The following is a 23564-nucleotide window of genomic DNA, read 5'->3' as shown; positions in this document are numbered from 1 at the left end:
GGAGCTGGGCTGCCGTGAGTCGCCGGCGACGGCATAGGCTGCAGCCCCTGTGGCAGTGGGTTGCCATGGGCTACCGTATGTAGCCAGCAGCCAGCATGAGCGGCCAGCAACCGCAGTGAGCAGCTGTCCAGCGACTGATCTGCCTCACCCGGGAAGAGCACAATTATGGTGCCAGCCTGGGCCAGTGAAGCAACATCCTCCACAACTAGACTAAAGACCAAAACGTTCTGTTTTGTCTGTTCCCCTTCTCCCAATTCCCCAGCGCTGTTCCCATCCCCCCAATTCCCCAATAAAAAAATCTTTAAAAAAAAACAACAACAAGAAAAAAAAACAAGTTTACATCTTGACACTTACGGGTTAACTAGAATAACTATCCAGATTTTAATTGTATTAAAGACCAAACAGATATACTAGCAAGAGTTCCCTCAAAACAGTGGGTCCTAGGTTCCATTGTAAGGCCTCTCAAAAGCAACACTCCAGTAATTTAAATAATTCGAACTTTTATAGATGAAAACAATTTTCCTATAGATGAAAACAATTTTCGGAGAGGTCACAGCATATACATGTAATACACATCACATGCAAACACTGAAGTGTTAAAATCCTTTTCCCCATATTCATAGTTTCAAAACATGAGAAGTGCCTTCTAGCTACTAAAAACCATCCACTGACCTAAATCAAAATATCTTAGAAATGGTATCTGTTAAGTTACCCTTAAATTTTGTATTAACCTTGGTTCACCCTAATTTAAATTTAGTCCATATACATGAACATACAAACTATCAAAAAGTACTTGTTTACTTTGTCTACTGCCTCAGAGCACTGGTTCCACATTTTGTAATCCTGTCATGTGTGTGATACAGAAATATAAATTATTTTCTAATATAGCCATGTTTTCAAATAGGCTAGTTTCCTTATATAGCATTTACTTTTATTTACTGCATAAGCAGAATGGGTTGTTTTTCAATTAAAAAATACTATTTAGTGACTTCCTTAATGAGTGTGACTTTTTAAAAAATTCAGAAATATCTCAAAAAAAAACTTTTATCATTTTCAGTTTCAGCAACTAATAATGGCTGTAAAGGATCTTAGATACCTAACCGTAAAAACAGAGCATTCCTATATACAACCATTCTGCTCTCTGCACTGAATTCCCAGCCACAAAATTAAATTACCTCCAAATGTTAACATGAGTCTTGTACCCTGTAGAATTGTTAGTTCCATTGCAGTTGGGTATCTAGTTGTCATACAAAAAGGCATACAGACAACGTTGTTGCAAATCAGTAGGATAATGTAACACTACGTAGACTGTGAGAGTAACTTTTGAAAGAAGGAGTATTTGTATAGAAGTAACATTTTGCCTACTGTAAAAATGCTAACTTCTCCAAAACCTACGAACAGTGAAAAGACAGTCGGGCAAATCCAAGATTTGTAAAAACTATGCATAAAACCCATGGAATTCGGGAAAAGAGGAAACATTTGTACAAGCAGCAGTTTTAAAAATATAACTTTCTTCCTACTATCACTTACTCATTAATATACACACACTAATTGAAAATGTTATAAACAATGTCTGGAAAAGCAGTTGAACATTTCCTAAATGGATTTTCTTTCACATTTACTGTATAACGTAGCTGTTAATACTGCATATGTACAATTAGGCAATTTTTAATTACTTTTAAACAAAAATAATGGTATTTTCTCCCTCAAAATAAGTTTTTAACATCAAACCATATGTTGGAAAATTCAAAACTTTCAGCAGTCTAAATATTTCAAATGAAAACCATTACAAACGTCTCAAATATTCTTTATATTCCAGGTATGTCAACCTCATTATCTAGTGTAGAGTCCTTCAGAAATCCTTCAGTCTCTCTTCACTGGATGGCTTTGTCTTACTGCTGGCCTCACCTTTGCTTTCTTCACTGCCATCTCCATTATGTTGTGGTTGATTACTGTCTTGAGCATCAGGTCCTCCATTTAGAGTCTATGATCCTGTCTGTTCCTTTTCTAGCTTTTTCTTTGGCCCTGTCTTCCCTTAGTCCTTGGTTTTATTTGCTTTTTCGTGCCATGCCAACTTTGTTCCACAACAAATTTATTTAGCACTTACGTGATTACAGAATCTCCTTCAACAACCAAAACCATGTTCTTAAACTTGTTATACAACATTGTAGACTTCTCCATGATATCTGACTCACTTTGAATTGCCATATTTTTTTCAGCGTTATAATTATCTCAGTGTGTTTCTGAGATTGTTGCCATGTGACCTGAAGTGAAGCAAGTTCATCCAAGGCCTCAATATATCTGTTCACATCAAGATTATCAATTTTAAGTGAATTTTTTTTCAGTTCTAATTCTGGCAGAGGCAAATTCTTTTCTTTTCTTTCTTTCTTTTATTTTTTTAAAGGCATTTATTGGGGAAGGGGAACACTGTGTTCTTCCAGGACCCATCAGCTCCAAGTCAAGTTGTTGTCCTTCAATTTTAGTTGTGGAGGGCGCAAGCTCAGCTCCAAGTCTAGTCGCCACTTTCAATCTAGTTGTGGGGGGGCACAGCCCACCAGCATATGCGGGAGTCAAAAAGGCACCCTTGTTAAGAGCATGCACTCTCACCAGCTGAGCCATCCTGCCACCTGTTGGCAGCTCAGCAGCAGCTCAGCTTGGGCGAGTCACTGGCCCATGTGGGAATCGAACCGGCCACCCTGTTGCTCAGAGCTCGCATTCTTAACCAACTGCACCACCCAGCCGGCCCCTTTAAGTGAAATTTTTTTTTTAGCTGAGCCATCCTGCTACCTGTTGGCAGCTCAGCGGCTGCTCAGCTCGGGCTGGACTTGAACCGCTGTTGCTCAGAGCTCAAACTCTTGAGCGAGCTCTTAACCAACTGAGCCACTCGGCCGGCCCCCCTTTAAGTGAATTTTTAATTTCAGCATGTATTCGAGAATCCATTGATGTTTCTCACTTCACTTTCTTAACTTCTGGCTTTCTTCCTTCATTGTTATTCTGCTGCTCAGTTTCTATTTGTTCCTCTTGCTTGCATTTTCTATTTGCTGTTTCTTTCTCATGTTGGCCTCTTAGTATATTCCTTCTGTGAACACTCTGAATGTTTCTTCCACTTATTTTTTCTTTCCTGTTCATCTTCTTGATCATCTCCTTCCTCTTCAGAATCAGAGGGTGATGTAACCCTTGTTTTAGCTAAAATTTTCTTTTTTACTTCAACCTCTCTCTTCCCCCCTTTTTGTCTGGCTCTTTTCTTGGCTTATCTTCTTCCTTCCGGCCTTCTTCATCATTTTTAAGCTTCTTTTTAGTTTTTTTTCCCTCTTGCCCCTTTTGCTTACTTTTGTCCTCCTCAGTTACCGTGTCCCTCTCTGAAGGACAGGCCTGTTTTACCATTTGGGGCCTGTCTCTTGATTTTGGAATTCTGACTTCTGTAGCTGCAGGTCATCTTTTAGGACTCAATTTTCAATTAAGAGATGTTGTTGCTGTCACACTCCTCCTGCCTCCTCGGTTTCTACTTGCTTTTCTGCCTTTCTCTTTCTCCCTATCAAAAGTTTTGGATTACCTGAATGATTGACTCTAAGGGGGAAAAACCCTGAGGATTTTCCTGCTGCCACAAGTTTAGAATAAGGTTTCCCACTTTAACCAAGTAGAATTTTCCAGGTTTAAAAATAAATGGCACCTGTAAATAAATATGTAAACTTCTCTTAAACATTACTTTTTGTTTAAAATGCAAAACGTCATTTTTTCCTAATCAGAGAAGGCCTCTTTGATTTCTATGAAGGATAAAGTCTAGAAAATCTTGAAGGTATTATAAAATAAATATTTAAATTATTAGTTTAAAGCACTATTTCCACTTGTTGAAACACGTCACATTGTTTGGTATTCAGGCTAGCTGCCTGAAACTAACATCTAAAAAACCGCAGCAACATGTATATTCTATTTTACTTGTTATTTTGTTCAATCCTATAGATATATATCTAAAGCTTAAGGACTGATAATGAAAATAAATAATTCTTGACTTTTGCTTAGCTTTAGGGCCTTTGCACTTGTGGAAAAATTATAGGGAAATATTTTAATATTTTAAACTATTTTCATTATCTAGAGGGTACTGTGGACATAAAACTCATATTTCAGATTTATATTAATTAAAAGGTTAGAAAGTATTAACCTAATTTATCTGAAATATAGTGCTAAAATTTTATTTAACCATATTTAGGGTTCTGGTATTTTTCAGTTTATTTGGAATTGCAGGTGTTCAACTTCAATATTTAGTTTTACTGTAATTTCACAGGCAGACCAGTGACGTACAAAAAAACCCTCTAATGGTTTTTTCTTCTGATAATCTTTTTCTCCCTTTTAAAACCATACATGTACTACAAGGAGAACACTAGAGTATATCAATTTCAAACAAACGGATGGTTCAAAATTTTTCAATATCAAACAGAAAGTGTTAATTTAAAATATAAGTAAAATGAATCGACATTTTAGTCATGACACCATGTTTGGGAAGACTCTTTTTAGAAGAACATTATTCACATGGGTGGAATTATACGAGGCAATCAGACACTGGGTCTCAGATGTGAAATAAAAGATATATAGTTAATTGTAGGAATTCTGGAATTAAAAAACAAAACAAAACTAAACAAACATGGTTGTGTTCTCATAGCCAAATCCAGAGTGATATGACTCCTATTAGGTGGTTTCATTTTGACCTAACATTACTCATTCAACCACCTTAAAGGAAGTAGTTTGGCTATTATGATAGACAGTGGAAGATTTCTTTGCAATGTCCATTGCCAATCAATTTTTTTAATATATAACACTGTATAAGTTTAAGGTGTATGTGTTGATTTTATATATCAAAATTAATACAGTAGTGTTAATCACCACACATTATTACTATTTGCGGGGAGTGGGGATGGGGTGGGGTGAGAACATTTAAGATCTACTCTCCTAGCAACTTTCAAGTATGTAATACACTATTGTTAACTATAATCACTATGCTATACATTAGATCTCTAGAAGTTTTTCATCTTATAAGTGGAAGTTTGTGCCCTTTGAATAACATCTCACTTCCCCCAGCCCCTGGTAACCACCATTCTACTTTGTTTTTACATGTTTAGCTTTTTTAGATTCCACATATAAGTGAGATCATACAGTATTTGTCTTTCTCTGACTTACTTAGCATAATGCCCTCAAGGTGCATTCATATTGTCACAAATGGCAAGATTTTCTTCTTTTTCATGGCTGAATGATATTCTGTTGTATACATGTCCAATATCTTCTTTACACATTCATACAGATTGTTTTCACATGTTTCCATTTTACTAATTAGTATCCTTTCATCTCAGCTTGAAGAACTTCTTTCAGCATTTCCTATGAGGTAGGTTTAGTGGTGATGAACTCCTCCAGCTTTTTTGGGGGTTGGGGAGCTCACAAAGTTTTTAGCTGTCCTTCATTTCTGAAGGACAACTTTGCTGGGTAGAGTATTCCTGGTTGGCAGTTTTTTTTCCTTTCAGCACTTTGAATGCATCATTCCACTCTCTCCTGGCCTATAAGGTTTCTGCTGAGAAAACTGTTGATAGCCTTATGGGGTTCGCTTGTAAGTTACAGCTTCTTTTCTCTTGCTGCCTTTAGGCTTCTCTCTGTATTTCATTTTTGACAGTTTCATTATAATGTGACTTAGAGAAGGTCTCTTTACATTGAGTCTGTTGGGGGTTCTATGAGCTTCATGAACTTGGATGTCCAAATCACTCCCCAGATCTGGGAGGTTCTCAAGCCATTATTTCTTTAAATGTGCTTTCTGTCTCTCTCACTCTCTTTTGGGACTACAATAATTTGAACATTGTTTCAATGGTATCACATAAATACCATACGAGGTTGGACAATTAAGTTCACAAACTCACCCTAGAAAAAGTGGTATATACCTCACTGCTGAATATCATTACGGTCACTTCTGAAGCACTCCCCTTGGGAAGCTATGCACCGATGCCAGCACCTAGTCACCCTTCAAAGCAATTTGGGAACTTTTTCTGAAATGGCCATCAGAGCTGTCATTGTATTACCCTTGATGTCCTGAATGGCATCAAAATGTCTTCCTTTCAATATTTCCTTTATCTTCAGGTAAAGAAAGAAGTCATTGGGGGCCAGATCAGGTGAGTAGGGAGGGTGTTCCAATACAGTGATTTGTTTACTGGCTAAAAACTCCCTTACAGACAGTGCTGTGTGAGCTGTTGCATTGTCGTGATGCAAGGGCCATGAACTGTTGGCAAAAAGTTCAGGGCATTTTCGTCTTTTTTTTTTAAGATTTTATTGGGGAATTGAGGAAGGGGAACAGTGTTGGGGAATTGGGGAAGGGGAATAGCCAAGTTGTTGTCCTTCAGTCTTAGTTGTAGAGGGTACAGCTAGCTCAGTTCCAAGTCCAGTGGCCATCCGGCCACCCATCGGCAGCTCGTGGCCACTCAGCTCGAGGTGGCATGTTCAGTCTTAGTTGTGGGGGTGTGGGGGTGGGATGCATGCGGGAATCTAACCAGCAACCTTGCTGTTAGGAGCACGTGCTCTCATCAGCTGAGCCATCCTGCCACCTGTTGGCAGCTTAGTGGCAGCTCAGCTCAGGCATAGCTCACTGGCCCATGTGGAAATCGAACCAGTGACGCTGTTGCTCAGAGCTCGCGCTCTTAACCAACTGAGCCATTCGGCCGGCCCCCTTGTCTAACTTTTTCATGCAGCCTTTTCAGCACTTCCAAATAGTAAACCTCGTTAACTGTTTGTCCAATTGGTACAAATTCATAATGAGCAATCCTTCCAATATTAAAAAAAGGTTAGCAACATCACTGCAACAAGTTCACGAATTTAATTGTCAGACATCGTAGGCATTCTTCACTGTTTTTCATTCATTTCTCTTTGCTCTCCTGACTGGATAATTTCAAAGGTCCTTTCTTCTAATGCATAGATTATTTCTTCTGCTTGATCCATGATCCATTCTGCTGGCAATGCCCTCTATTGCATTTTTCACTTATTCATTGTATTCTTCAGCTCAAGCATTTGGCTCTTTTTCTCTGATTTCTTTTTCTTTGTTTAACCTCACTTTGCTCATGTATAGCTTTCCTTATTTCATTAAATTGCCCTTTTATTTTATTTTGCATCATTGAGCTTCCTTGAAATAGCTATTTCTAATTCTTTATTAGGTAAATTACAGATCTCCTTGTCTCTGAGTGTGGTTACTGGAAGATTATTGCGATCCTTTGGTGGTGTCACATTTCCTTTATTTTTCACGTTCCTTGAAGTCTTGCATTACTGTCTTCATGTATGAAGTAGCAATCTCTTCCAACCATTCTTACTGACTGACGTTGTGAGGGAAATACCTTCCAGGTGCCCTGCAAGGGATTCTGAAGCTTTCATAGGCCTTCCAGGGAAACATCTGTTCCATACTTCTTGTTCTCTCTTGTGGCAGAATTCTGAAGCATGTATGCCTTCTCTCCATTATGCAACACACCAGGCCAGATGCTAATAGCCTCCCTTTTACTTTCCTAAGGGTGGTGCTAAAGCTCAAGTTTGTGTTCTCTTCCTGGCCCCCAGATTCCGGAAGGTGAATTTCTACACATGCACATCTAACAAAGCTTGCTCTCACAACCATCAGGAACATGCATAGGAAGCCAGCGGCAGGATGGGGGAGTGTGGCTGAGGTTTATGGAGCACTAGGAGTGCTTATGAGCCATTTGGGGGGATCCACGGGCTAAGTGTCCCTCGCAGCTTGTTCGCAGGCTTCTTGATAGTCCACAATGCCAGTGGTAGGGTCCGTGTCCATTGAATGCCCTCTGAGAGTGCTACCTGCCACTTTCCCAGCCTCTTCCTGTCCCCCAGTCAGAAAGCGCACGACTCCGTCCTCAGGATGGGGCAGGAGAGCAACGGGCTTCTTTGGCAACGCCCTGCACGGCAGGGAAGCCCGGTGCCCACGCATGTGGTCTCACTTTCCCCGCAGAAGAAATCACGGGTGAGACGTTCTCTCTTGGCTCTCAGCTGTGTATTCCACCTTGGGGAATGGGTGGCATGAGTCAAGTCAAATGGTTCCTATTGCCCTCTCCAACATATCTAAACTGGTTTGGTTTTTTTTCTCCATCAGCATGCTGAAACTTCTCCACTGGACTCCTGGACTCCCATCAAGGTTCTCTTGTCCACGGGTGATTATCTAAGACTGTTCTTCCGGGGCTCCCGGATTGCAGCTGAGAGGGGCTAAAGCCAGTTCACAGGCCCCTGCAGAGTCCACAGCCAGGACCAAGGTCTGTCTGTCTCTTATCTGATGCAAAGGTGGACGACATTCCTCCCAGGTCCCTTGGAATATGGTGCTGGATCTCATAGCCTCCCAAAAGGCACTTTTGTCCATGGACAGATGCCTAATTTTGTTGGGGGGTGGAATAAAACAAGGGATGTCTTATTTGGCCACTTCCTGATGTGCTGACTCCCTTTAATATTAAGGTACTTTTGCACCAAAGTGGCTGTGGAGATATCATCTGTGGGCAGTTGCTGGCAAACTTGAGGCAGATGAGGGGAAAGTAAGTGATTGGTATTATCCAGAGCTTCTCATGAGCTCTGAGAAGAATTTTATTTGTGGCAGTCTTCCAGGGAGACAGTCTTGGAAAATAAACACTGGACATCAGGCCTGGCCCTGTGCTATTTAACTTATTCTTGTACTCTTAACAAAAGCAGACGGCAAAATGAACTATCCAGTATTTTTAGTAACAGCTTCTGTTTTAACACTGAATGAGGCTAAAGGTGAACATATTTTTCAAAGATCAATTATATCATATTTGTAGTTGCAAGCTACAAAGATAAAAACTATTACACTAACTGAAATTCTCCCCACCTCTAAGAACAGAAAGATCTTACTTTTTCGATGAAGAAACTCTGCGACCAAAGCTGCTACATGGACATAACACATTGCTGCCTGAAAAAGGATGACAAAGAAGTATAAGAATGTGTTCCAGCAGTTTGGTATGGTTGTATCTAGAACAAAACTTTTAAGTAGTCACCTCTGAAAAATCTCCATTTTTTACATGAATCTTGGCCATGCTATCAAGCCAGGTTTTCCTGAGCTCTGGGGTGCTTGCATAGGACTTGGCTAAGCTATACTGGAGATCAATTAGCATTTCAGGATCTTTTTCATGCTCCTTCATTTGCGCAGTGGCCATAAGAACGGTACGGATTCTCTTGGTCAAATCTTTGACTTCTGTGGGAAAAGCAGTTGCCTAATTTCAAAACAAACAAAAGACATATTTATCAATAATATCAAAGTGCTCTAAGCCTCAGCATTCAATCCTGGGAATAACATACGATTTTTCCTCCTTGTTATTATTCTTGGTATTTGGTTCTTAGTTCGTGGCATATGGCATATCTAAAGAACTTTAATTGTTTTTAAAATATCCAACTAGCTCAGGATTCAAAGGCTCTAAACTTGATGGCAGTACATTCACAAGAGAGAAAAGCATGGATTCTGGACCCAGAGTACCTGGTTTTGAACCTCAGCCACTCCACTGTGAATTCTACAGCAATGAGAGTAATCTATATTCACCATATTGTGTAACTTTAGTTACATCAGTAACTAAAAATTGACAGCATACTATGTACCAAGCAGTGATCTGGGTGCTTTACAGGTTTTAATTTTTACAATAATCCTGTGAATTTAGTATATCATAATTCACTTGACCAATGAAATACTTAGGCACACCGAAGTTAAGAAGTAGCAGAGACAGGATTTACACCCAGGGATTCTGGCTCCAGAGCTAGTGATCTTAGCCACTCTTCAATACTGACAAGTATACCCATCCCACCCACCGACTACCACATACACTAAGGTGAAAACCATACTACAAAACTGTCCACTTACACAAATAAAAGAGGTTATGAATCACAGAACACTCTAAAGAGATAATTAACCTCTCTCAAAGTGTTGGTTTTTGTCCTCCAAAATCACTAAGTTAGAGTTTCCTCTTTATTCTGGCCATTAAGATAGTCCTATCACTTCCTCTTAACCCCACTGGAGTAATCCCAATTACCGGTATCATTCAAACAAGGTGAATACGGGACAATTATAAGGGTTACAGAGCTTTCAGTGTGAATATAACCAAATGTGGAGGAAATGGTTTTCAGAAGTGCCTTCTTGATCCCTTTAAAAAGAATAATTATATACTTAAAGTCCCTTCTTATACATTAAAAGAGATTTCATTTACTGGGGGAAAGGCATACTTTGTTGTAACAGGGTTTATTGGTAGTAAATGCCTTATCAGAATAAAACTGAGTCATTTCAGAAATGAGTCATGAAAATGATTTCCTTATCAAGGAGAGCCAAAAGAGACTCCATTTATTTTGAAAAAGTTACTAATCCAACTTTTATATAACATGGACTTAAGGATGGTAACAACTGGTAAAATAAACTCTTAGAGTATGAATAAAAGATCCTACATGACAGAAGTTGTTTCTGTACTCATGGAATTAGTTGGAACATATACTGATCTCCTGGGGAACCAGCAGAACTGGCTGGAAAGCAAACTTTCCCAGCCTAAGGATGGCTGGCACTACTCAGTGCTTTTTTTAAGTCTAAACAATGTTCCTGTGGGAATTTTTATTTTCCTCCATGGAGCCTACAGATGTTCCAAACGTCAAGTGTGCTACGACGGTGAACTTTTTTTTCAGATTTTACATAATATTGCCACATTATGCTAGAAGATGACCTTTCCCAAGAAAGGGGATAATTCCTCTGGGAGGAAAAGTCCTCTACTGGCAAAGGATTCCTCTTCTTTTGTATATATGCAGCACTGAAGATCAGAACCTGCTCTCCATGCAACAAAACAACAAATGAATTTTGACAATGTTAGAGGTTTTAAACAGATAGGTAAGAAAGAGGAACGGTGGTCTTTGGGTGTGCCAGTAAGTGTCTCTGGCAACCCACAATCTCAGAAACTCAGAAAGTCATCAAATAATAAATCCCTTCTGCATCATTCCTTATCGGTTGGTAATGGATCAGGCAGCTGTTAGCAGCTCTAAGAAGAGAAATTTTGTGAAATTTCAAACTCAGTGCTTAATTAACCAATATTACAAAATGGTAACAACTGCTAAGAAAGGATCCATTTACTTCCTGAGCAAGTTTAGAAATTAAGCCCAGAAAAAAACTTCAAATCCTACTAAACTGTGGATACACAGTAGAGTCAATCACCTAATATTAAATATCTGCTATGTACCAGGCAGTGTTCTAGGTGCTAGAGATACAGTGCTGTACAAGACAAACTCTTGGCTCATGAAGTTTACATTCTATACACACTATTTTATCAAAAGTTATGAATCCAATGACAGTTTAACTCTAGGAGTGTAAACTTCCCTGACAGTGAGGGGGTTGTAGTTTATTATCTGAAGTGAAAACATACCTTCATAGGTCTGTCACTATTTGCAAAATTATTGATAATGAATAAAGACTCCTGAAATCTTGAGCCTCCACTCAGTGCTACATCAGCGATCAGCTGGCTTACAGCAATTATTATCTGTGGGAAGAAGCAAACATTGTTTTTCAAATGTCTTTTGAACAAATGCTGTTTATTTTCATCTTTGTATAACCCTATAAGCACTCATCTGAAATGTCTTAAAGATTATACAAAGTTCAATTATAATCTAATTTCTTCAGGCATGAGGGGTTTAAATTATTCTATTGAAATAACTTCCAAGTTTCCAATTTCAAATTTTATTGGGACTTTTCCTGGTTAGATGTGAAAATTTTTTCAAAACTCATAGTACAGCTAGATCCAAAACTGTCCCATAATAGTGAACTGAAACAACAGTGTCAGGTCTCCATTTTGAATATGCTTGCTAGGTAAGAGCTATAGCAGCGTTGGGAACAAATGACGTTCTCTTCGATGGTTTCTCATTCCTTTTCACTATAGTCTATTTCAGTGTGCTAGACTCCCAACTCTAGCATCTCAGCCCCCTTCTTTATTTCTGACTGTTTAGACAGAAGTATACATAGTGGCTTTTGACGGTTCTTTTTAATATCTCAGGATCCCTTGGAGGAACACCTAAATGATTCATGCTAAGGTGCTAAAGGCTGGATGCTTTACCTGGCTCCTTGGGAAGCAGGATACTGTAGGAGCTATGAGTACAGCCTCTAGAGTCAAACTGCCTCATATTCAAATCTTGATTTTATCAATTACTCACTGTGTGGCTTCAGAAAAGTTACTTGACCCTTCTGTGCCTCACTTTTCCTCATTTGTAATATGGGAATGATAATACCTATTTTATAGAGCTGTGCTGAGGATTCAAGAGATTATGATCATAGCAACACTAATTAACCCTTTATCAAGCACTTACTATGTGCCAGACATGGTTCTATGTCTTCACATTTATTAATTCATTTATATTTGAATAAAGGACTCGAGCGAACTGACCCTAATGGGGAATTTCAGACATGCTGGCACAATTGCAGAAATGTTTTGGAGGAAGATGGTAGTCAAGTGACACCTCGTATAAAGGTGAAATGATATAAAAAGCCCTAACATATAATGCCGGCCCTAGTATCCAAAGTAATTATATTGCAGATTTTTACAGGAAGAATATACTTTTATTGGATTTCCACATTACTGCTGACATTTCTAAAAACCTGCTTATGGCTGTCTCCTCATTTATAACCCAATCTCCAATAAACAGCTCCACTGGGACCGACCACGGCAGTGAAGATATAAATATGACCAAGGATTTCCCATATTACAAAGAGGTCTATTGAGCCAAGAAGTCCCAACTATAGTTCAGAGTTATTTCATCAAATAAGCAGAAAAATGTGCAGATGCTGAATTAACAACCATCATGTACTAAGTTTATTCTGTGCCTCACACTGCGCACACTTTAGTTTTATACCTCAAGATAACCCTGCAAGGTAAAATATAAACGTGGCCTCATTTTATAAATGAGGCAAATAGTTAAGAAAGATTGAGGATTTTGCCTAGAGTCACATAGTCAATAACTCGCTGAGCTATGATTCAGCCCAAGTAGGTGTGATTCTAAAGTTCATGCTTTTTCCACTACACCTGAGGCTTCTCTCATTTTCCCCTTACTGGGCATGCTGGAACATGAGAACCACAATGTATATTAAATCACCTGTCACAGAATATTTAACAAGTGTTTTGTTCGTTATTTAATCATCTCATTTAATCCTCACAACAATCCTATGAGGTAGGTACAGATATTTACCACTATTTTACATATGAAGAAACTGAGTCACTGACAGACTAAGGAAGTAACTTGCTCAAGGTCACACAGTGTGTGGTAGTTCTGGAATCTGAAATGGAGTCTATGCTCTTAACACCTGTACCCTAGAGCAATGCTGTCCAATAGAAATATTATGTGAGCCATGTATGTAATTTTAAACTTCTAGTAGCCATGTTAAAAAGACACAGGTGAATTTTAATATATTTTATTTTACCCAATATACCCAAAATATCATTTCAACCTATACTCAACATAAAACGATTGAGGAATTTTACTTTTTTTGGTACCTAGGCTTTAAAAGCCAATGTGTTTTTTGTATTTATGGCACATCTCAATTTGGACTAGCTACATTTCAAGTGCTAAATGACCATATGTGGCTAATAGTAATTGTATTGGACTGGATAGCTCTGGATCTTAAACTAGAGGCTAAAGGTTGAATAGAAGAAAGACGAGCTTTGATTTTCACTGACCTGAAGATGTGTCCTCAAAAAGGTTTTCCTTTTGGTATATTCAAAGTTGTTTCTCATCAGAAGATACAAAAGTGCAGATGCTTCATTCCTGGTTGAGCTAATCTTCGAGGTGCAGCACTTTAAAACCTCATAGCAAAATGCAGCACACATGTTTACCCTTCCTTTGAAAAAGGCTGAGGGAAACTAAAGAACAGAAAAAAAACATAAATAAGTATCTGAAAACCCAATCATAAAAATCAATCAACTATTAAAGTGCCTACTACACTCTTCCCTAAACTATGCTAGGTGCTTTGAGGATACATAATGAACATAAGACTAGGGCTCTGCTCTAGAGATTCTGAACTAGTTAAAAATGTAAAGACAAGCATGTGTCAATGACAGAGCAATTCAAGTCAGTATACAAATCACTGCGAAAATGTGAGGTACTGACTATAAATGCTACAGATCTGAGAAGAATTGATGATGGTCTGGAAAAGATAAGTAGGTTCTCGATAATATATACTAAATTAATGAATGACTGAAATGATAAATGTTTGACAGGTCTCAATTTGGGCCTTAAAAATGGGAAGGATAATCTGCATTACTTACTCTTTTGCTTTATATTTAAACAGTTCCTTATATTATGAACTTCCAAATTCTGAATAAAAAATTATAATGGGAATCTGTTCAGCAAGTAAAGTTGATCTTTTAACAAAATGGGGTATAGATAAAGTGTCCAGACACGAACATACACACGTGCATCCTCAACTCATAAAATAGTGTTGACTAAGATATATTTCGAGTAGGAACATTAGTCAATATTATCGTGAGAACTTTGTATGGCAACAGGTAATTACTAGACTTACTGTGGTGATCATACCTAAGGAATATAAATGTCAAATGATACGTTGTACACCTGAAACTAATATAATATTGTATGTCAACTATAATTTTTTAAAAAGCTACATTTTGGCATAGAAAAAGAATACAAAGTGACTACCTAATCCTCAAAATGGCTAAGTGGCTGTTACTTTGAAAATGTATTCAGCTTTGTAGAGGATAAGCTATACACTCGTACAACAAAGGCTTATTACAATCTCCCATGTGTACATGTCTAGGCAAGCAAGTAGTAAGCTGCTTCAGGGTACACAACGGATGCTTTTTTTCGGGCAGTATGAAGCTAGAGGGCCAGCCTTTTCAAAATAATTTCTTGGGAATCTTTCATTTAAACCCATGTTATAGGAATCCACCATCTTTTTATCACCTTAACACGAGTGCAATGCTATGCAGATAATGAATGTTTACTAAATGTGTTCTGATGGGCAATCAGGAAATCTCATCCAGTTTCTCCAGATTAAACCAAATCTTGCTGGGCAAGATATTCTAGTATGAAAATAAAGGTATATGGGAGGGCATAGCTGTAATGTAGTTAATCCACTATAATAAGTCTACCTATATCACTTCTCTGTGTAGGCAATGGCCAAAATCATCGATGACCTCCTCACCGTCAATTCCAATGGACTCCCTTTCCCCTTTATTTTATTCAACCACTCTGTATCTCATAATAATGTTGACACTCTTTTCTCCTTTGGCTTCCATGATATCCTTCTTTTTTGTCTTTCTTCCTACTTCTGTGACTGTTCCCTCGCATATCCTTTACTGATGATTCCTCTTCCAACCGCATCCATGTTGTTTTTCTCCAACACACTGCTCTTGACCTTTGTGTTGCTTGTTGTTGCTCCTCTACATACTCTCCAGGGGAAATTAAACCACTTTCATGGCTTCAACTACCACTCATGTGCTGAGGATCTCCCTAGTTCACTATGCTCCAACTAGACTGGGCCTTTTAGTCCCCAGAATGTCAAGCTCTCTCCCAACTCCAGGCCTTTGCATATGCATGTGCTTCTCCCCAGTGTTTTTCCTTGAGCTTTCCAAATGGCTGGCCCCTTTGAATATTTCAGGTCTCATTTTAAAATTGACAAACCTATCTAAAGCAAGGAATTTCCCACAAATCATTATTCTCTATCTCAGCACCTAGAACTTGTCAAAATTACTATTTTATTTACGTGTTTATTTTTCTCTCCCTGCCCCACCACTAGACTGAAAGCTTCATGAGGGCAGACACTATGCTTCTTTTGTATCTCTCCCGTTGTATTTGTAGTCCAGTATTGGACAGAGAGGTCTTCAATAAATATAGTATGCATGAATGGATGGAAAATGACTCCAAATCTAGCTCTCTAACCCTGATCTCTCTCCAGAGCAAAGATCTATGTATTGAACTATTAATCCCAGCAGCTCTAACTGGATGTCCCTTAGACACCTTAAATTCAACAGGTCCACAAAACAGAACTCATTAATGTCATCTTTTTCCTATATTTCACATCAGCCACCATATCCCACCATCCAATCAGTGAATCGAAGAACAAATCCTATAAGTTTTATCTCCTTACCATGTCTTGTATCTGTCTTTGACTCCATCTCCACTGTCACTGCCTTATATTAGGCTCTCCTATCTTATCTAGCCTACTGTGACAAGTCATCTTACTACCTTTATTACTGCCACCAATCCATTTTCCACACTACCTCTTTTTATGTTTATATTTTATTTTTTTATTTTCTGTAGATTTTTTTATTAGTTTCAGAAGTACAAAACAATGTCCATATGATCTCTCACTTACATGTGGAATCCAAAGAATAGAATAAATAAACTAATCAGAAACAGTCTCAAGAGATACAGAGAAAAAACTGAGGGTTACTAGATGGGAAGGGGGCGGGGATGAGGGAGAAGTTGAGGGGATTAGACAGGATAAATAGGTAACCACAAGATTGTCACGGGGATATGAAAGACAGTTTGGAGAATATAATCAATAATGTTGTAAAGATTTTGTAGGGTATCCACACTACTTTTTAAAGAGACTTTTTCCCTGCCTATATTAATTATGTCTTACTACAAATCTGTGCTGCTTCGATGCTCCCTGATGCCTGAAAGATAAAGTCTAACTCCTACGACAAGTACATATTCATATGGTCCCCATTTACCTCTTGATCCCATCTCTTGCTGAATCCATACTAAATCCTAGCTGCACTGCTGCAGAGCAATTTTTTCTAAATCAGAGTGTTTCCAACCTTGTTCTCCTGCCCACCGTCAGTTCGCTGTATAAATTTCTTTCACCCTAAGGGTACTTTTCATCCTAATGGTACTTATGGATGTGCCTGCGTGTGTGTGTGTGGGTTTCCCTCTAGAGGACGATAAGCCCTCAGACTATATCCCCAACACAGTGTCTAACACCAGTTAGTACTTACCCAGTAACCACTTGTTAAATGAATTATTTCTGAATCTCTTTCCCTTAGTTTCTTACATGCTTATATTGAACTCAGTTTTCCATGTATTTCTTTATTCAAAAAGTGTATTAAAGAATAGCAATTAAAAAACCATCAAATCCACCTGATTTCTGTATCAATTAAATGCAATAAGCTGCCATACAAATAATGATAACAAAAAAGTTTTCCATGTTTAGTCATGTTGTTACACAAATCAATTAATTGAATTTATTTGTCTTGTTGGAGTCATACATACCACAGGGGAAGGCCTACACTGTGCCTTTACATAATTTTAACTCCATCTTGGCTTATGAAGCTTTTTATTACGTTTAGAAGTTATCAAAAGCAGACCAGAAAGAAATCTTTGCTGTTTCAGTCATATTTATTCCTAAGTCTAGCCTGAGGTTTTTTATTAGATGAGGTTAAGTGGCCTGAAAATTTACAGCCCCCAGATACAGTTAGCATTGAACGAAAGGGTTCATTTACTTGACTCCACATTGAGTGTCTACCATTTGCAAGACATTACACAAGACCCTGGAATTACAAAACTTGGTCTCCCCTTTCGAAGTGCTTATACATGAGTGCACTAACAGATTATATATCCTCGACATGGTAGTACTTTAAAAAGAAGCAAAACAGAAGAAAAACTGGCAAATTTGGTAATTTGAAAATGGAACTCTTCAAAGGAGCCAACTGAAAAAGGAAGGAATGACAAGGTGAAATAAAAAGCACATTCTGATTTCAGGGGATTCTTAATCTGACCCTCTTTATGTGTTTGGGTGTTCTGTATCTATATTTACAAAGGTAGTACTAACTTAATGGCATCAGTATCTGAGGTTTATAGACATCATCACAATGATCTTCCTTCCCATCTTTCATTCTTGCCTTGAAGTGAGCCCACTAGCAGTTATAAAGTTTTTTTCCTTACCTTACTAATGAAAGCTCGCAGTGAGGCAAATACATGTTTCAGCGACACTTCAGATTGTCCATTCTTAAGGAAAGCAAGATGAATATCAAATACTTTTCTCATTAATGGGTTGTGGCCATCGTTATTTAAAAGTTGGCTCTACAAAACATGGGGAAAAAACACTTTATAGAAATAGTTTATGCCACCCATCCCCAAGAATGAGAGAACTGACTTTAGCAATACCTGTTTGTCAAACCTACTGTTTGAAAGTCTCATAAAAATAAAAGGTTTAATTTTAAAACATGGGTGCCATCTTTCAACTTGGAAATCTCAAAATGCTACATAAACTACATCTACACATGATTATGTCATTTTAAACACAAGAAAAAAATTTTTTGCAATGTAACACACCAATACAGAACCAGTATGGAGACAGTATTTTCTTTTTTTCTTTTAAAGATTTTATTGGGGAATTGGGGGAGGGGGACAGCATCGGGGAATTGGGGAAGAGGAACAGAAAAGTTGCTGCCCTTTGCTTCTTCAGTCTGGCTATGGAGGACGTCGCTTCGTTGCCCCATGTTGGTATTATCACTGTGCTCTTCCCAGGTGAGGCAGATCGGTTGCCGGCCACTGGACAGTCACTCACAGCGGCTATTGGCAGCTCACACCGGCTGCCGGCCGCTCACTGTAGCTTCACTGCAGCCGACGCGGTTGCCGACGACTCACAGCAGCCCAGCTCCAGGTCGAGCCGTTGTTCACCATCTTAGCTGTAGAGGGTGCAGCGTGACTGGCCCTCATGTGGGATCCAAACCGGGGCCCTGCTGCTCAGAGCTGGCACCCGAAGCCAGCTCTTAACCAACGCACCACCCAGGCGGCCCGAGAGTATTTTCTTTTAATCTAAACATATTACTTCTCCATTGAGAAATCAGTAAATTTAAAATGGATACAAGGTAACCAGCCTTTGTATTTACCTGAGGGAGACTAAATAACGTAAGAATTAAGGAAAATGCCAATCCTATATTAAAAGACTACTAGCCAATTTACTTTTTAAAGTATGTTTAGTGAGCATAAGATGTTTAGCAACTGATGACAAATTAAATCCACTATGAGTAGACATAATAGGTATCACAATTGAACAGACCATATAAATTATTTAAATGCTCCTCGTAAAGATAGACATAAAAGATTTCCAGTCAAGATCACAGAGTAGATAAATGCTATATTCACCTCCTTCCACAACCACATCAAAATTACAACTAAACTATACAGAAAACCCATCATTGAGAATCACCTGAAGTCTAACTGAATAGAAGTCGTACAACTAATGACATACAGTAGAAGCAACCTTGAGACTGGTAGGAGGGACAGAGATGTGGAATGGGCTGGTCCCACACCCACGTGGGGCAATTAAAAATCAGGAGGGTTATCTCAGCTGTGGAGGTTCTCCCCAGAGGAGCAAGGAGTCCCCAGCCCAGGGTACCAATGCTGGAAAAAGTCTCTACAACTTCTGGCTGTGCAAACCATTCAAGGTTGTGGCTGAGTGAGACGAGGGACCACGCACAGACATACTCACTGACGGACTCACTTGCTCTGAGCTCCAGCACTGGGGAAGCAGCTGTAAAGATGCCAGGGACTTACAGGGACTGTCTGAATCGTAGGAGTTATTTGGCTTCAGGGTGAGGGCTGGAGGGGGCAGCTTTCTCCCAGACAGAAATGTTGGCAGAATCCATTGTTTCTTTGTTGCGCCCTCCCTCTTCCTGGTGTGCAGACACAAGTGGCCGCCATATCTAAGTCTCCCATCAACCTGGCTAACTCCATTCATTCACCCCGCCATGGTAATTCCCCACCCCACCCAACCTGTGAGCTGACCAAAGCTGCTTCCAGCGGCTTTTCCATACAAACAGCCTGTCTTGGCTCATTCTGTAGACTTTCCTAAAACCTCCCAAATGCTCACAAAACCCAAACAAGCAACATCTGGCCTTGGCATGCTCCATACCTCTTGCTGAGCAGCCCCAAGGCCAGCACTAGTAGCAGCTGGCCTTGGTTCGCAGCTTAGCCTCTTGAGGCACCTCCAAGCCCAGTTCAGCCATCTGCTGATTCCTTTGTTGCTCATGCCAGGTGGCCTTGGGCAGGGCACAGGCTGTGGCTGAACTTGGCTTGCTGCGGGGCCCCTCCCAGGAGCAAGGCGGGACATCACCCGGATGTCTCCGACAACGAAACACCCAAAGGGCAGCCTGGGCAGGTACCAGAGCCTGCTAAAGCATACAATGGCCAAGATGTGGAGGCAGCCTGGCTGTCCCTCAATGGATGACTGGATAAAAAAACAGGTGGTACATATATACAATGCAGTGGTACTCACTCAGCCTTAAAAAAAGTGAAATCTTGCCATCTGGGACAACATGGATGGACCTAGAGGGTATTGTGCCGAGTGGAGTAAGTCATATAGAGAAAGACAAATGTCGTAAGATTCCACTTACATGTGGAATCCAAAAAAAGAAAATAAATGAACAAACAAAACAGAAACAAACTCATAGATACAGAGAACATTTTGATGGTTCCCAGATGTGAGTGAGGTTGTATGATGGGTGAAAAAGGGGAAAGGGATTAAGGAATACAAATTGGTTGTTACAAAGTAGTCGTGGGGGTGTAGGGTATAGTGTAAGGAATACAGTCAATAATATTGTAATAACTATGTATGGTGTCAGACGGGTACTAGATTTATTGGGGTGATCGGTTCGTAAGTTGTATAAATGTCTAATCACTATGCTGTACAACTAAAACTAATGTAATATTGTATGTCAAGTGTAACTGAAAAATTAAAAAAAATTATTTTAAAAAAGAAAACATAGAGCCGGCCAAGTGGCTCGTTGGTTAAGAGCTGGCTTGGGACGGCAGAGGGCCCCGGTTCGGATCCTACATATGAGGGCCAGTGACACTGCCCTCTACAGCTAAGATGCTGAACAACAGCTCAACCTGGAGCTGGGCTGCCGTGAGTCTCCAGCAACAGCATAGATTGCAGACCCTGCTACAGTGGGTTGCCATGGGCTACCATGTGTAGCCAGCAGCCAGCGTGAGCAGCCAGCAGCCGCAGTGAGCGGCCGTCCAGAAGCCGTCGACTGATCTGCCTCGCCCGGGAAGAGCACAATGATGGTGCCAACTTGGGCCAGTGAAGCAACGTCCTCCACAACTAGACTGAAGAACAAAAGGACAGCAACTTGTCTGTTCCCCTTCCCCCAATTCCCCAGCGCTGTTCCCATCCCCGAATTCCCCAATAAAAATCTTTAAAAAAAAAATTGAAACATTGTCAGGGAAAGCTGTTTAAATAAACTTTAGATTGGTATTTCAAAAGACAGTGAGTCAGTTCTCCTTCCATCACCACACATTTGATTCCCTTTGCCCTCTTCTACCATTCCCCATTCCCTCTTTCCCCTCTGGTAGCCACTAAACTGTTGTGTCTATGAGTCTTTGTTTCTTTGTCTTGTTCCTTTGTTGTTTTCAGTTTTATATCCCACATATCAGTGAAATCATGTGGTTCTCGACGTTTTCTGTCTGACTTATTTCGCTTAGCATAATAATCTCAAGATCCATCCATGTTGTCGCAAATGGCAATATTTCATCTTTTCTTATGACAGAGTAGTATTCCACTGTGTATATATACCACATCTTCTTTATCCAGTCATCTATTGAAGGACACTGGTGTTTCCATGTCTAGGCCACTGTAAATAATGCAATGAAGAACTACCCTGTGTGGTGAACACATAATGCGATATATAGATGATGTATTATAGAATTGTACACTTGAAACCTATGTGGTTTTGTTGACCACTGTCATCCCAATAAATTTTAATTAAAAATAATAAAAAGACAAAAAGAGAGACATAAAAGAAATAACAAATTGTAGAGAAGTATCAATTGGTTTGTCAACTTTTTTGTTTGTTTTTTGAAAGCAATGGATAACTATTCCAGCCCTACTGTCCTATCCCTCAAGATATTAGCAGGTTACCACTTGGCCAGAATCAACAAAAAAATACCCCAAAATAATATGCAAAGTTGTGACAGATCTAATAGTAACATTGTCAGCCAGAATCCCTGAATGGTTTCAGATTTTTATGGCTGTTTCCTTAGTCAACTTCCAAGCATGGCGTAGTGGTTAGAAGGATGGACTCTTGTGATAACTGGCCTGGATCTGAATACTGATTCTGCCACTGACCAGCTATGTGACATTAACCTCCCTGTGAGCCTTATTTTCCTAAATTATTTTTTATTGTGAAATACACATTTTTTATAATTAGTTTCAGCTGTACACAACACAGTGCAGTAGTTATACTTTTTACCCCTCGAAGTGACAACCTCCCTCCCCCAATCTGCCGCCCCACTTCTCCCCCCCAATATCATACATATCTATTACAATTCCCTTGACTCCATTCCCACACTATACTCCACATCCCATGACTATATATATATATATATATATATATATATATACACACACACACACACACACATATATATTCACTTATAGATGACATACAATATTATACAACATCAGCTTCAAGTGTACGGTGCAGTGATCAAGCCTCTACCCCATCCATGATGCGGTCTACCTAGCAAGACATGTGACCATCTGACACGCTACAAAATATTTACATTATTAATTATATTCCTCAAACTGTCTTTCATATCCCTGTGGGAATATTTTAGTTAACTATGCTGTCTAATCCCTTCCCCTTCTCCCTCATCCCCACTCCCTCCCAACTAGCAACCATCAGTTATTCCTCCATATCTCTGAGACAACTTCTGTTTACTTTGCTCATTCATTCAGTTTTTAAGATTCCATGTGTAAGTGAAATCATATGGTATTTGTCTTTCTCCGACTGACTTATTGCACTTAACATAATAGTCTCCAGGTCCAACCACATTGTCGCAAATGGTACGATTTCGTTCTTCTTTATAGCAGAGTAATAGTCCATTGTATAAATGTACCACAGTTTCTTAATCCAGCCATCTACTCATGGGCAATTCGGTTGTTTCCAAGTCTTGGCTATTGTCAATAGCGCTGCAATAAATATAGGGGTGCATATTTTTTCGAATTAGCGTCTTGGGTTTCTCTGGATAGAAACCCAAGAATGGAATTGCTGGGTCATACGGTAGTTCCGTTTCCAGTTTTCTGAGATACCTCCACACTGATTTCCATAATGGCTGCACCAATCTGCAGTCGCACCAACAGTGCACCAGGGTTCCCTTTTCTTCACAGCCTCGCCAGCACTTGTTGTTTGTTGATTTATTGATGGTAGCCATCCTGAATGGAGTGAAGTGGTATCACATTGTGGTTTTTATTTGCATTTCCCCAATGATTAGTGAGGTTGAACATTTTTTCATATGCCTGTTGGCCATCTGTATGTCCTCTTTAGAGAAATGCCTCTTCATAATCTCTGCCCATTTTTTAATTGGGTTGTTTGTGTTTTTTTGAGTTGAGTTGAATGAGTGTTTTATAAATTTTGGATATTAACCCCTTATCAGATATATCGTTGGCAAATATCTTCTCCCTTTCAGTAGGCTGCCTTTTTGTTTTCTTGATTTCCTTTGCTGTGAAAAAACTTTTAAGTTTGATGTAATCCCATATGTTAATTTGTTCTTTTATTTCCCTTGCC

General features: G+C 39.3%; 1 protein-coding gene and 1 pseudogene across 3 annotated transcripts in view; both read right to left on the bottom strand.

Annotated features, from left to right (window-relative positions):
- DOCK11 (dedicator of cytokinesis 11) overlaps window positions 1-23564 on the bottom strand; it is a 207103-nt gene that overhangs the window by 38885 nt on the left and 144654 nt on the right. For all 3 annotated transcript variants that reach the window (XM_019667847.1, XM_019667846.1, XM_019667848.1), the window contains 5 exons: window positions 17935-18072; window positions 13707-13889; window positions 11409-11522; window positions 9021-9236; window positions 8878-8935 (listed from right to left, as the gene is read on the bottom strand). In XM_019667847.1, coding sequence (XP_019523392.1) covers window positions 8878-8935; window positions 9021-9236; window positions 11409-11522; window positions 13707-13889; window positions 17935-18072 — 709 coding nt within the window. The remainder of the gene's footprint in view (window positions 1-8877; window positions 8936-9020; window positions 9237-11408; window positions 11523-13706; window positions 13890-17934; window positions 18073-23564) is intronic.
- Window positions 1809-7951, bottom strand: LOC109396199 (PC4 and SFRS1-interacting protein pseudogene; annotated as a pseudogene).

Source organism: Hipposideros armiger, unplaced genomic scaffold (genome assembly GCF_001890085.2).
Source record: "Hipposideros armiger isolate ML-2016 unplaced genomic scaffold, ASM189008v1 scaffold_508, whole genome shotgun sequence".
Classification (NCBI taxonomy): Eukaryota; Metazoa; Chordata; class Mammalia; order Chiroptera; family Hipposideridae; genus Hipposideros; species Hipposideros armiger.
Note: the sequence above shows the minus strand (reverse complement) of the source record. Positions and strands in the feature narration are given on the sequence as shown.